At 38.1% G+C, this 14,717-nt stretch overlaps 1 protein-coding gene across 1 annotated transcript in view; it reads right to left on the bottom strand.

Annotated features, from left to right (window-relative positions):
* LMBRD1 (LMBR1 domain containing 1) overlaps positions 1-14,717 on the bottom strand; it is an 85,020-nt gene that overhangs the window by 68,970 nt on the left and 1,333 nt on the right. The window contains exon 3 of the mRNA XM_052781802.1: positions 5,838-5,898. Coding sequence (XP_052637762.1) covers positions 5,838-5,898 — 61 coding nt within the window. The remainder of the gene's footprint in view (positions 1-5,837; positions 5,899-14,717) is intronic.

Below are 14,717 nucleotides of genomic sequence, written 5' to 3'. Positions count from 1 at the left end.
TTGTGCTGGGTCACCTTAACTCACCACACTGGCAAAGAACCACAAGTCTAGCTATCTTGCAGCATGGGTGGCCAACAGCACCTTCAGCTACATTAGGAAGAGTGTCACCACCAGATGAAGGAAAGTAATTATTCCCCGTGACTCAATGTGGTCTCACCTGCACTTCAGAACTGGAGTGCCATGTGCAGTTCTGGGCTCCCCAGTACAAGAGACACACATACTGGAGAACCCAGAAAACAATGATTACGGGCTTGAGCATCTGAGAGAGCTGGGACTGTTCACAACCTGGAGAAAAGAAGGCTTTGGGAGCGATCTTACCCATGTGTATAAATACTTTTGTGGAACTGAAGACTCTGGCAGACTTCTTGGTGTCCAGGGAAAGGATAAAAAGGGAATAAGCAAAAGTGAAATATTTCCATTTAAACAAGAACTTTTATTCTACCTGCAGTCAGAAACTAGAACAGGCTACTCAGACACATAGAATCTCCATTCGTGAAGATATTCAGAATCCAGCTGGAGGCTGGCATAAGTGAGCTGCAGTGAATAGGGAGTTTATTGAACTAGATTATCTCCAGAGCTCCGTTTCCAACCTCAGCACTTCAAGTCAAAGTGAATTTCTACCAATGTTGAAATTTGGGTTAGCACACCACAAGTATCCACCAAATGCCAACAATGGCTCAGGCACAGGGGGCAAAAAGCACTCTAGCATGCTGCTGGAAACAGGACCCCTTCTAGCACAAATAGTGCACTTCCATTTCAAGACAGCATCTAGCTTTAATACTTAAGTGATACCTCTCACTATTTAAGCTATTGACTATAAAAATTGAGCCAAGTTAACTCCAGGTGCAGCTAAAGCTTTGTTTCTGCCAACTCAGTTGTAGAAGTCAGCAGACCTGTAGAGCTATAACGCTTCTCCTTGGGGGTTCTTCACTGAAGACCTTGGGAAATCCCCAAGTACAGACCAATACCTTCAGGCAGTTTGCAAGCCTGCCAGGTAGTCACCTACACCTAAAATGAGGAACAAATCAACTTCAGTTGCAGTTTTCTGTCCCACAACCATTATTTGAAGCCATTAAATAGTCACAATTCCTTCAAATTTATGCTTTAGTAAAAGAACTGAAGTTCTCAGCCAATGCTGACTTGTAACAGACATTTTGTATGAAAAACCTTAAGCTCTAATAGCTCTGTATCAACTCTGAGACAGAATCTGCATACACAACAAGATTCAGCATGAGACTCATTCTAGAATATTCCACCCATCACGAATGCTCTGCTGGCAGTTAAGTCCTTAAGTTCACCTTAAATGTGCTCTCTAGAAGTTATGGGCTTCCAATGAATTTCAAGAGAAGATTCAATATTACTACTTGAGGGTAACTTTATTCACATGTAGTAGCATAAACTCCAACTTACACTTACTGTTGCAACAGCTCTGCTATTTGCTCTATTGAAAAACCTTGTTACCATAGTAATTTTATAGGTCTAACACGGGGGGGAAGGGGGGGAACCCAAACAAACTTAAAAGCAGCTTTGCATTTGCTTTTCCCAAGTAAAATGATTCCAAGACAGACCTTTTTGTTCGTCCATCAGGTGAAGTCTTAAAACTGCCTGGGAGAATTTTTTTAGTTAGAACTGAAAATTAAATTTATAGCTCACATAGTTAAAGTAGTAAAACATTGTTCTTCCTATTATACTACAAAGGAAACATTAAAAGATTTGACAAAGTTCCTATCAACAAGACAGGAAACTGATCATCTGGTTTTTGAATTTTATTTTTCAGAACTTATGAAAAAGGAAGAGCAGCACCTTTCATCAGCTCACACAAGTTAGTTACCCAAGGACAAGCATCTAATTGCCTGTTCTGCCCATTAAAAAGGCTGTTTATTCCCTGGAAAGCTAACCTTCAAACTCAAAGGTCTTGAAGCAGTAAACAGCCAGTCAACCAAGTGACAAAGATATTCCCTTCCCCCTAACTCCCTTGTGACATGACAGACTGTCTCAGCTTTCATTATTGCAATTCTATGGACTTTAGTTTTAAATCAGGGACGGCTCTTTGCTCTGGTTCAAAGGTACAACTTTTGTTTCAGAACATTTTTCTGGGTTGATTCAGAAGCTTGAAGCACTACCACTGGAAAAGTGCTTCACTGTATAGCCAGTACAACAATGGTTCCTGCCACAGAGTCTAAGCGATCTTCAGCAAGAATTCCTTGGTAAGGTTTGTTTTAAAGATGTTTCTCAGACCAATTCTTATCTCAAGTCAAAATGACTCATTTTCTGCTGGTTTGCACCATATCAATACAAAAAGGCACCTTAACTATGAGAAAGTTCTACCTGGTAGCAGTCTTCAAGTAAATTATAGCAATGGTCCCTTCAGTATGTTTTGACTTGGTTTTTTTCTCCTAGTAGTATGCAAGGGCAACTAGGAACAACACTAGGAACAATAAAGAACAGCAAAATGCAGTAGGTAGAAGGAACCAAAATATCTTCAAGAACTGGGAAGATTAAGCAGAGCATCCAAGATCAATACAGTCCCTCAAATCCCTTTGAGACTACAAGAGGCTCAAGAATCTTGTATGATCATTAGTCTCTTCCATCACACAAAACTTCTGCTCTTCCAGATGCTATCATACACGGGTGCCTTGCATAACATCAATGCTACTAAGCTGCTTAAAACAATGCTTTGTTATATACTCCCTCAATTCTCCTGCTGAGGAGACACAAGCTACTTCAGAAAACCTTAGATGAGTGTTTCTTCCCAAATACATTATTCTCACATCTAAAAATTTCTTAAAACAATTTTCCGTCAAGACTGCAAAACCAGACATCTTGTTTTCCCCAGTGAAAGGTAAGGTATACAGAACAGTAGTGAATTTCAAGTCATCATAAGACACTTGTTTGAAGCAGGACAGTTAAAGCAATTCACCACAGTAACTGTCAATACTATAACAGACTTTCAATTTATGTTCTGGTACATCACTGCTCAAAAAAAAAAAACCAGTCACACTTATTAGGAGAGTGTTTCTATAGATGTAACTCCACAGTATTTGTCAAGTACAGCTATGCAAGTCTTCTACAGTATTTAGCACGTCTAAGGCCAGACACTGAAAACATGTAGCCACATTTGACTTGCACCTAATTTCTAGAAACCCAAGTCTTTGTGTCAGTGACTCAGTATCAAACACTTGCAGTAAGCAGACAAAGCTCCACGCAAAAATCATCCAAGTTACACCAATTGGATAAATTCTTACTCAAGAACTTTTATAACCTAGGAACCACCATACAATAACTATTGCCGACTTAAGAAAATACTTCTATTTAAGAAAAAAGAAATGGAAAATCAGAAGTTTAGCAGAGACTTTAAAGCACACCCTAAGAGATGCCCATAGAATTTAGCAGACAGTCCTTGCCACACTATACTTGGGAGACACTTAACATATGCAGGTCAAGACATCTCAGTATACCTCAGAGGAAGACTGGGATCTACTGATGGCATCCTTTCACCATTCACAAAACTTTACAAAAGGACACTGAACATCAAGCTGACTCCAACAGGTAGGATTTACTTACTAGGGGAAGAAGAGCTACAGAACACAGTTCCAGGTTACTGTCAATTGTTTCAGCCTGACTCTCTGTGGTACAGAGGAAACTGCCTTTGGACAGTTTCCAGCTATAACCCTTTCTGAAAAGGGTTTTCCTTCCAAACACAAGCTGACATGCTGTTTTAGAGCATCTGCCAACTGCTGATCATTCTTCAATCACTCAAGTACTGGCAGACACATTCTACTACAGTTGGTTTTATGAGAATTAACACACTAAGCCACTATAGCTTCAAAGCAATCAGTAGACTGGTTTCCTAAGTAAAGCTTTTAGGCTATTGAAGTCCCACTTCAAAAATACAATTATTTCAAGCTTCATTCTGAAAGTTACCTCATTTATCACTCTACCAGTACAAAGCCATCCTACTTTTTTATCAGTCTAGCCAAGAAACCAGCTGGGTATGAGACACAGAACATTGCTCATGGGGACTAATGACTTTGTAAGGGAAAAAAAAAAAAAAGCTTTTCTACATTGTGACAGCTTTCTCAGTAAATTGCAATACAGGTATTAAAATAATCCTTAATATTCTAAAACATCAGTTAAACCACAGCTTTGAAATTCTTGCTACAATTAGAAGTGACTTGGATTGAAGGAAAGTGACTTAAGTGTACCAATTATTCATACTGTAAGTTGCCAATAGAGCTACAGCAGACAAGTAAGATTGTATAGTTACCACTGCATTTTTCAGAACAGATAAGAAAGTACTGGTATTCATGTCCTTAAGTACAAAAGGAGATTTCAGTTCTGCTCATGCAGAAAGAGGCATTAAGTTGTGGTTTTTACATAGGAATGATGGAGACTTCTAAAAAAATAAGTTACCTATTATTGTTCAGTTCAATGTAGCTCTAGTTATAAAAATTTGCATCAATTCCTCAAATTAAGATCACATAAGAAAAATACTTTTAAAACCATCTTTAAATCTCTACCACCATCTGGAGGATATGCTATGAAATAAAACATTAGTCCTACAGTATTTCAGGTACACCTGTCCAGATAGGTCAAAAACAAAGGCAGTTTTTCAGGTTTAAGCTCAAATCTATTCCAAAAATGAGTTCAGGATTTACCAGGAGACATCTTGCTTTAAAAATAGACTCAGTTAGCCCAAAACTTTTTATGGAAATACATCCAGTCTCACAAATCTATGAAGTGGTCCACAGAAGAGTTTGAAGACCATTCCACATTAGGAGTTGTGAAATGCTTGGGCTGTTAAACAAGACCTTAGTTAGCAACCTAACAAGAGTAGAAAGCAAATACAAAGCAATTCCACTATTCTATAGTGAAGAATCTCTGTGGAAGATAAACTGTTATCTGAAAAGTTCCTTTTTGAAAACAGAAGTTTCTTACTACTTTTGGCTTTAGGCTTCACTCAGCATGAAACTGCACATTCTAGTTTCTGTTACTATCACTGGCAGGCAATAAGTGTTCTGTAACTTAAAAAAAAAAAAAAGAGTCTACTATTTAGAACCAATTATTTCCTGATCTAAAAAGACATGTTCAAAAGAACCAATCCATAGTCTTCCAAGAGAAAAAAACCTTCAAGTCTTAGGACACATGACCAAAAGCAGGCAGCTACCTCTGAGTTCGTATCATTGACGGCAGCAGGCATTTCACTCAAACTGTGATAAGCATCACTCTTCTATAGCTACCTCTCACACACATGCATTAGCCATAGAACTTTTCATAAGGACAACTAAAACATATCTAAAACTACACATAGATTTAGGTTTGATGAACAGTTATTTATTAGATTTGGTTTCAGTTAATTTTTTGCTTCAGTTTTGTTTAGGCATACCACTCTTGATTCACCTCCTTTATGCTCCTTTACAGTAGCTCTTTCTTTGAATATGATAGCTGCTGAATCTGAACACTTAAAACAAGTGTTACACTCACAGTTGCCTGAACTTTATACACAGTAGGCAAGTTTCACACTGCTGCATGTGTTAAGTGCCATAAAAATTACAGCAAAACCAGGTGTTTCCATTAATGGATCTCTAAATAAACACACAGGGAACAGGCTAACAGTAGATTATATGGCAGAAGCCATTAGCCTTTTCATGGATTGACCTTCAGTGTATTTGCATTTTTAGGGGATTCTTGAATGTAAAAAAAACTCACTGAAGGGCACTAAATGTAAGACTAATGTTTAAACAAAAATGGACAATCCAGTATGACTCTTAAAAACTTCATGCCTTCACTTAAAGGTCCTATTAATTGAAAAAAATTTAGAAGTTAAAAACACTTACTGTAGTATCCATAAAGTACAGTATCTTCAATTTGTCTTGAAACATTAGCATCAGCCCAGTCCTAGTAATAAAAAATATAAGCATTTAACATCAAATGAAACAAAAGAACACTTCATTCAATAGCATTCTTATAGAACTGAAAAAACTGCTCATATCAAATGCCTAAAGAAAAGCATTAAGCACCCAGTTTGTCCCTTAAGTGTTGGAATTTAAGTTAGAGCTAATTCACCTAACAAAAGACGATTAAGAAATGTGCTGCATTTCAGGGGACAGACACTACAGTAGTATCCCTGCTGCTTATACTCACTTTGGCTGTTAGCCTCAAAGCTCTTTTTTCAGATTAAGAATCTTTAGTTACCATACATTATATTGTCAGTGCACAACTGAACTAAAATTATTAGTGAATATCATTTTTAGCAACTAACAACTTAATTTTGTTCTGTATTTAGCATTTAAGTGGCACTCCAAACACCTATTTTTATGAAAATGTTTTTTGTTTGACTACACAGACAACTGAACTGTACAAGCTGCCCAGCCCTGTAGTTGGATGCATTGGATTTAATTTTATAATCAACACATTTACATCTGCTTTGCAACTCTTCAGAAAATATGCATGTGCAAAGCATTAATGGAGGGACCCAATCAAGTCAATTGAAGTCAATACCTCTCAATCAAAAAAGCTCTTTTTTTTTTTTTTTAATCAGCAAGGTTGACCCTGGGAATTACTAAAGAGCAGCCCCAAAATCCCAGTTCAGGCTGATATCCACATTACTGAATTTCAGTCACAGAAACGGCACCACAAACTAGAGTTTGGGAACACCTTCTAGAAAGAAAAGTCAGATAATCAAGATAAAAATGTTTCTAGACATAACTCAATAGAAAGGGCAGAGTCAAATTTGATAAGCAGAATTTGCTTTGTCAGGACTTTGAATTAGGAAGAAAAATTAATTTTGTACAGATGGCCCTTTCTAAGGTATCACACATCTATTTTTCAAGCATCTAGGTCTAGCTATGACTAGTACATAAACACCCATATTCTTCTGAGAATCTCTACAGCACTTCACTTCCTATAGTTACTACTATATGTGGCAACACTACAAGAGAATCACTAATTAAAAAACACAAATACATAGAGAGATATAAAAAAATGCTACTTCTAAAAAATTACTGGCTGCAGAGTGCTAGCAAAGGTGCAGATGACTGGGCATACAGGAATAAGCATAGGACAGTTTCACAAAGGGAAGATTTTATAGACCAGAAAGAACATAGAGTAGTTTTGCCAGCTCTCAAGTGTGTTGTGCCAATTCCCACAGTATCTTGATAACAGGGTCTCAATATCATCACAGAATGGTTTGGGTTGGAAGGGACTTTCAAAGATCATCTAGTTCCAACCCCCCTGCCATGGGCAGGGACACCTTCCACCAGACCAGGTTGCTCAAAGACCCATCCAACCTGGCCTTGAACACTGCCAGGGATGGGGCAACCACAGCTTCTCTGGGCAACCTGTTCCAGTGCCTCACCACCCTCACCAGAAGGAAATTTCTTCTTTATGTCCAACCTAAATCCACCCTCTTCCAGTTTAAAACTGTTGCCCCTTGTCCTGTCGTTACAGGCCCTGATCAAAAGTGTTTCTCCGCCTTTATCATAAGCCTCTTCGTATATTGACAGGCTGCAATAAGGTCTCCCTGGAGCCTTCTCTCCTCCAGGCTAAAGAACCCCAACTCTCTCTGCCTTTCTTCATAGGAGAGGTGCTCCAGCCCTCTGACCATTCTTTTAGTCCTGTTCTAACAGCTCTATGTCTTCCTTGCACTGTGGGCCACAGAGCTGGACACAGTACACACAATGTGCACAGCATTTCTATCACAGAATAGCTATGACTAAAATTTATATATACAGATGCAACAGTACATAAGAATGGCAAATAGCTTTTTATTATGCTCAGTTGTAGCTTACACACTTTTATTAGTTATCCACCCAGTTTAAGCCATCACCTCCTTTTTCAGAAGTATGATCCTTTCCTTTTTAGTTTGACCACAACTTGAATCACATGAATATTCAAATTAGCTTCAGAAAACAGTACCCTAAACCAGGTATTAGAAAAAAGTTATAGTATTAGTTGATACTATGCAGAGTAGCAGATCTTAGACACTAACTGTATGCCAGTCTTGAGTCTCTGGCCTAAGCACTGAAGCTCTTCACATAATACCAAAGGGCAGACTGTTTTCCTGAAGTTCCTATCCAAAAAGCCACATGCTGATCAAGATGCCATAATTCTTAATCAAAATTTGTAGAGTAATATATCTCAAATCTTACCATAGAACTGCAGGACACCCATCCAAACATATTGGGATTTAGATCCTACAACTCCCCAAATGTAACAGCATTGATATCCCTTATTTGAACAAGAGCAAAAGTTGATCTTTTTCAGAACTGCGTTACTCAGTCTGGGGAACCATTCAGAGACTGGAAGTGAAAATACAGCTCTAGCTACATTGGTAACTGCACCCAGCCAGAAGGCTTAAGTCCAGTTCTTGCCCCCATCCCTTTTTTCTTCTCCTCAAGAAGAACTATTGGTTTAAGAAAGCTAAATATTTTCTAACATCATCTTTGCCAGCCAAACTCAGGGATTGAATCCAGAGGTACAGGCCTGCCTGTACAGCTTAAACATATTGCAGAATCATTCAAGTCTTGTGGGATCCAATTTACATGTAGTCAAGATCAAGAAAGTTTTCCAGAAGCAAAATTCTTCAAAAGATAGCGATTTTGGAGACACAGCAACATAACTGAATTGGTAAGAAAAGAAAAGATCCAGTACTGTCAAAGCTCCTTTCAATTTCTATGTGTAGGCTCTTTTCAAACTAGTAAGCTCAGGCCCTTTCAGTTGTTGTAAAGATGCATGCACTAATACAAAGCATGGGAAAACTGCAAGTGAGCATACTCCTTAAAGACTGCACATGATAAGACTTAAAGAACTTCAACACTTGCTTTACCAGTTCTCTCAGAACTGCCTAAACTGTCATGGAATATGGGCTTGATGACATACCATAAACTCTTCATTCTTCTATTATCTCAGAAAAATCAGCACCACCTTCCTTCATGTTAATATATTAAGACTTCCAGCAGGCCACTTTACATTAAGCTTTTGAAGTTCACTGTCTGAAATAAATTAGATTATCATCCAACTGGAATTTGAGTAGAAAAGTATACAAGCATTTTGTCATCTAATCGGCAAAAAGAAAGGATGAAAAATATTTTAGCAAGAGGGACAGAAGAAACACCTTAAGTATCTGTCAAGTACACAATAAGTCTAATCTTTGAAGACTGTCAGGCTCAAGCCCAACAGCATTTCAACTGAAAAATTTCTAGGCATTTGAATGAAAATACACCACGAAAGAACTGGATCATAATAAGAATACATACACAGAATATTAAAGGGTTTAAATTGCCTAGTGTTAAAAATTAAGGAAATGCATTGCTTTAATTATGCCTAAGGGAAAAGCAAGACTCAGCTGAACAGGTGGCACTATTTACTTCCAAGTAAGTATTTGAAAAAGGTCTCTCCTATGAGCAACAGAGACATTCAAAGCCCACACCAACCAAAAATGAGCAAGAAAAGCAACAGTATGACTTGAAGTTTAAGTGGCACAGCACTTTACAGGAAGAGCTAGCTAGTAATTGAAATACAACAGGGCTTCACTGCCAAAAACCTGCTTCTCCTCCAACTCCAGAAAAGCATTAATAACATATGATTTATAACAGGATACAGATGTAGAACTTTAAAACACTCTAATTGCTTTTCATTTTGTTGCTCAAATTAAGTTGTGCACAGGACCAGAGTAATATACTAGAGAACTTACATTACAGCATATTAAAATATTGAGATATCATCTTACATTAAAAGATGTAAAGACAAAGATGTGTGCATTTCACCATTGCGTACATGTGCCTGAATTTAAAAACTACACAGTACTCTGCACACGAAGAATCTGTAATGCAAGCCAATTTAATAGTATGCCATATCTATTATGCCAGCTTTCAGTCAGCTGCGGAAGCCCCACATTGACACAACCAAAGGAGGTAAAAATCCCTGTTCTTACTGGCAAATTATCCATATGCATATGTCATCAGCAACTCAAAAGCAATAACCAGTTCATCTGACCCGTTTCAAAAGCTAGTGACAGCAGCACTGTCTTGTCAAAAGCGAGAAGCACTGCTACCTCAACAGCAGTGCTGATATATCAAGTTGATAGGTATATGAATTTACTGGACATCCAGGAGTCAGTTGAGAACTCATCTGGACAGCCTCTAGATTTAGTCTGTCATCTTCTCCACCCACTATGGCCCAAGCTTACAATATATACAGCAAATACGTTAGAAGCACAATAGATTAGGAAGGTGCGAATTCATTGCTGCCTTCAACAGCAGTTTAAAATGCGAAAGCGTGACCACAAATTCTCTTAACATCTACACCGTTCTGCTGTACTTCATTCTGTTCCATGCAGTTTAGCAATCATACATCATATCACCTTTAAAATACCTGTAACATTGCTTGTATTGACAGGTAAGGGAATCAACAAATTGCTAGGATACATGCAACAACTATGATGGCCTGCATTAAGCTATTATTCTTAGGTATTCCTTAATACAAGCCATGTTGAAGGATTCAGGAAATTTAAACACAGTTAGAAGCATAAAAAATAAATATATTAGTAAAATGTTGCTATGTAAATCAGGATATAAAAAAGGCAGTTTAAGACACTTTCAGTTCACCTAAATACTAAAGCCAAAGCAAAACTCCCTCAAAAGATTAATAATTACATTCATAGAAAATTAATTATGAAGAACACTTGCTTCCCCCAGTAATCCTTGAGCAGAGTCTTCCTTCTCCCAGCAACTGTGTCCAGTTAGTGACTTCTGTTAACATATTTCAAGAGAACAGTACTATTCAAACTGTGCAGATAACTTTCCCAAACAAAAGCAATACAAGCTAATCTGACATTTTCGACCTTCCCCACTTTTTGGTGAGGAATGGCCATGAATTTCATTCTTTTGTACCTGTTAAAGGGGACATTTCTGTCACTGCTGGACCCTGCAAGAATTTCTTGAGTACCCACTGAAGAGAGCTCCCATTCTCCGCAAATGTACCTTAATAAAGCTTAAAGTGGTGTAACATTCCAGATTTCAGTACCTATGATGTTTCATCAAATGTAGATGAAGCCATCATTCTGCTGATTAGCCTCTCCCAAAGCTTAGCTAACGAAATGAAGATACAATACCAAAGACTGGAGAATGGGTCATAGCATGGTTAGATATAAAGAAATTTCCTAACCAGATCTCAGATTTTCCAGCTTGCTACCTCCAAAATGGGACACAGCCAGGATTTTGACTGCCAGATGGAGAGTAACATCCAGAAACATACATCTCAGCTACATCTGGCTACCATTAATATTTTGGCCAAGTATTGTTACTTCACAAGTAGTAATTCCTACTCAGGACAGGAAGCATGGTCTCAGTTGATAATGATTTCTCAGCTAACACCTTTCTAGAATAAAAAAAAAAATTTGACATGTCTAGTGGTTCTGTATTCTGAGCAGCTACATAATGAGTTTCCCCCAAGATGCAAAAAATCTTAATAGATTGGTCTGCCAAAAAGATCTCCCGTTAAACAGATGCTACTCCTTGAATCATTAAGGAGACAATTGGCTTTTAACAGCTCAGACGGACCCAAGGTTTGTGAGGTGTTCAGTCTAAGGAGACTGAAAGAAATGCAACTGGCTTTTGACTTCATATTGTAGCAAGAATCCATACATTTCAAAAAGAAAAGTTCTCATCCCCCTCCTTCTGCTGCATCAACAATAGAATAATAATAAAAAAAAAGACAGCACGGTGATGATAACATCCTTGTTTCAGTCTTACTGCTGCAAGACACCATCAACTATGTTTTAAATATTTATGAGACTTGTAGGTCAGGGTTCCAGCAGCAATCTTAAGTCTTCAAGCTAGGGTGAAGTCTTCTGTTCCTAAGTGCTTGTTATAAATCAAACAAGTTTTCAGATCAAACAGATCAGACCCAACTAGAAGTATTTGAAGTCCATTGCACAAACTAAAGCACTGTCAATGCGAACAGCCAAAACCTTCAAGATACAAGTGGTGCTGGTGAATATTATCAGGACTTCACTTACAAGGTAATACTCAAGTTCTTTTGATTAGTACTAGAACCAAAAGCCTGCTTTCCTACTTAACAGCGCTATGAATCAAAGTAATCTCAGCTTCCAGAAAAAGCAGTGTTGCAATGAATTCTATTGTACATTGGAATAATGACCACCCAAATCCAATGCACCACTGCTCCTTTCCTAAAGGACTACACAGCTACTGTGCAAAACCTTCTAATACCAAAATTGCTTAATTCACTCACAGTAAATGCTTTAAGGTAATATTTGATAAGTCTCACAAAAGATGGTGAGAGACACCAACAGGTCCCAAATGCCACAAGCTACTTGTTTATAGTAAAGAGAAACTCGTCTTAATTGAAAGATGTATAAACAGTATGTTAAGTTTAACAGTCCTGTTGGAATGGACAAAACCTCAAGGTTAACACAGGCTGACCAAGGTATAGCGCATGTCCCTTGTCAAGGAAGACACCTTGGAACATCAGACTATGCCTTCAATTTAACCTCTGATATTAGTATAACAAGCTTCTCCCCGAGTTTGCTACAGTTTGTTCACAGAAAAACCTCAAGAATATCTACAAGTTGATAGTAGGGTCAGATGCATTAAAATAACTGAAAGTCCACATATAGTACCTCTTCCTTGTAAGTTGAGCACCCTTGACTTTCTCATCTCTCTAACACTGATACTGGGAATTATAGTTGGGAGGTAGAGGAGAAAAGTACGTACAGCAAAAAAAATTGTTTACCTAGCATCTGGATAACTGCCACTACTCTTTTGGCATAAGCTCTGAAATCATCCAGTTGGAATGTTTTTTGATGAACTAATGATTTATCTACAGAGAATATTATCCACATCTGCTACCTGGATCTGCCTCAAAAATTCACTAAGAGCAATCTAGTGAAGACTTAACTCACTCTGGCCATCCAAAACAAAGGATCCTTGCCAGTCATAGTCCTTCAGACCCCAGCATCAGATAGAGGGCCTTGGAGGCGCTGGGTTTGAAAGAATGCTCCAGAGGAAGGGCAGTGGTCTCTTGGAAATATTCTGAACCCAATCCAGTCTGTCCTACTTCTGAAGCAGTAGCAGAAAAGAAGCACATGTTACTCAGAAGAGTGTTAAAAGCTTTAACAATTCATGAAGATCTCACAGTAAGATGCTGTCAACCTCCTAACTTGCCATTACTCCTAAATTGAAATTATCAAATCAATAAAGCTGTGTGTCTACATATAGGTTTGTATGTTCCAAGGGACCCAGATCCACTCAACTTTATCAGGATGGCCACATTGATATTTCTGTATCACAATTTCAACACTTCTGTTGGATCAAGTGTAATAATATCAGAAGATCTCATGTTATTGCTACAAAGCTAGAAACTTGTTCAGCAGAGCCTTAAAAGAAAAGGAAGAATTCTTCTGTAAGGCAGCATGGAGCAATTTGGTTTCAGCAGGCCATCAGCAGCATCTACAAACATTAGGAACTAAGCAGGACCAAGAAGCCTCAGAAACATAGGCAAAAGGGTACTTTAAAGAAACAGAAGCTTTACCACAAGCATGAAAGCTTGCTTTCAGGTACAGTTTCTAAACAAATCTATCCACCCCATCACATCACAGTATGTGGCCGTTAACAAAGAAATCCAACTCAAGAAAAACAGTATTTTAAGTACAGTAATTTTGCTTCTATTCATCGCATTTCCTTAAATAAGACTGTAGCAACTGCATGAAAACATTTTGCCTCCTGTTCTCACAGATTCCTCAAATCAGAGAAAGCATACATTAACAAAATAGGTCTCCTTTGCAACAGGAAATTCTGCTTAGTCCCCTGGAGACGTGCATTTTTCAGCTGGACCTGGTTACATCATTCTTATTTCTCTAGCTAGTCAGGCTCAATATATTTCTTAATACTCAGTATTATTCTCATTGAACTGCTAGTATAGTGACACATGAAAGGTCTCTTCCATCTTCTAGATGTATTCTAATTCTGAACAAACAAGGTCTGAAGATACAAACTTTTAACAATAACATTGAACAATAGCTTAATTTATCCTGTATTACCACTGAAGGATAAACATGACAAAAATCACATCACAGCTCAATTCTAAAGGCTTCTTATTACTGCCATTTACACAAGCACCAGCCAAAAGCCACTGTATTGGCTGCAAGCTAGTTCTGAAGTGTTATCAAGGGTCTGGCAGGACCTAGGTTTTCCTCTGGAAGTAAGGCTAGAAGGAAATATAGGTTTTGAGTCTATCTAGTGCGCAGGCATTTACTCTCTGCCCGCTCCCTCATTTGTTTCAGGATCATATCTTTTGCTATAGATCCAGGTATGCTCCAAACCAAAGTAAGCTGTTACTCAAATTATTAATATGCTCCAGTTTAACCTGTTGTTAATGGTAGTGTCCTCACAACAACAATGGGTCACTACCCTCAAGAGCCCTCCTTGAAAATTAAAAAGGCCAATGCTTTAAGCATTGGTAAGAACTCTTACTCAAGTAATGCTTAGAGCAGGCTACAGTGAGTACTCATCTCATTTTAGAGCTCATTTTGCACAGCAACCCCGTCCAGTTTAAGTTTATAAAAACAGTAGTTCAGTTAAGGCAGTATCAGTGAGGAAGAGATACTACTGTATTTCCCTACCCCAAGGGTTTTTCCAGCTTCCCCTCTTTAAAAAAATGGATATTAACTCAGGCTCTACATTATAGGTAGATTAACA

The sequence above is a fragment of the Harpia harpyja genome, chromosome 3 (assembly GCF_026419915.1).
Source record: "Harpia harpyja isolate bHarHar1 chromosome 3, bHarHar1 primary haplotype, whole genome shotgun sequence".
NCBI classification, from domain to species: Eukaryota; Metazoa; Chordata; class Aves; order Accipitriformes; family Accipitridae; genus Harpia; species Harpia harpyja.
Note: the sequence above shows the minus strand (reverse complement) of the source record. Positions and strands in the feature narration are given on the sequence as shown.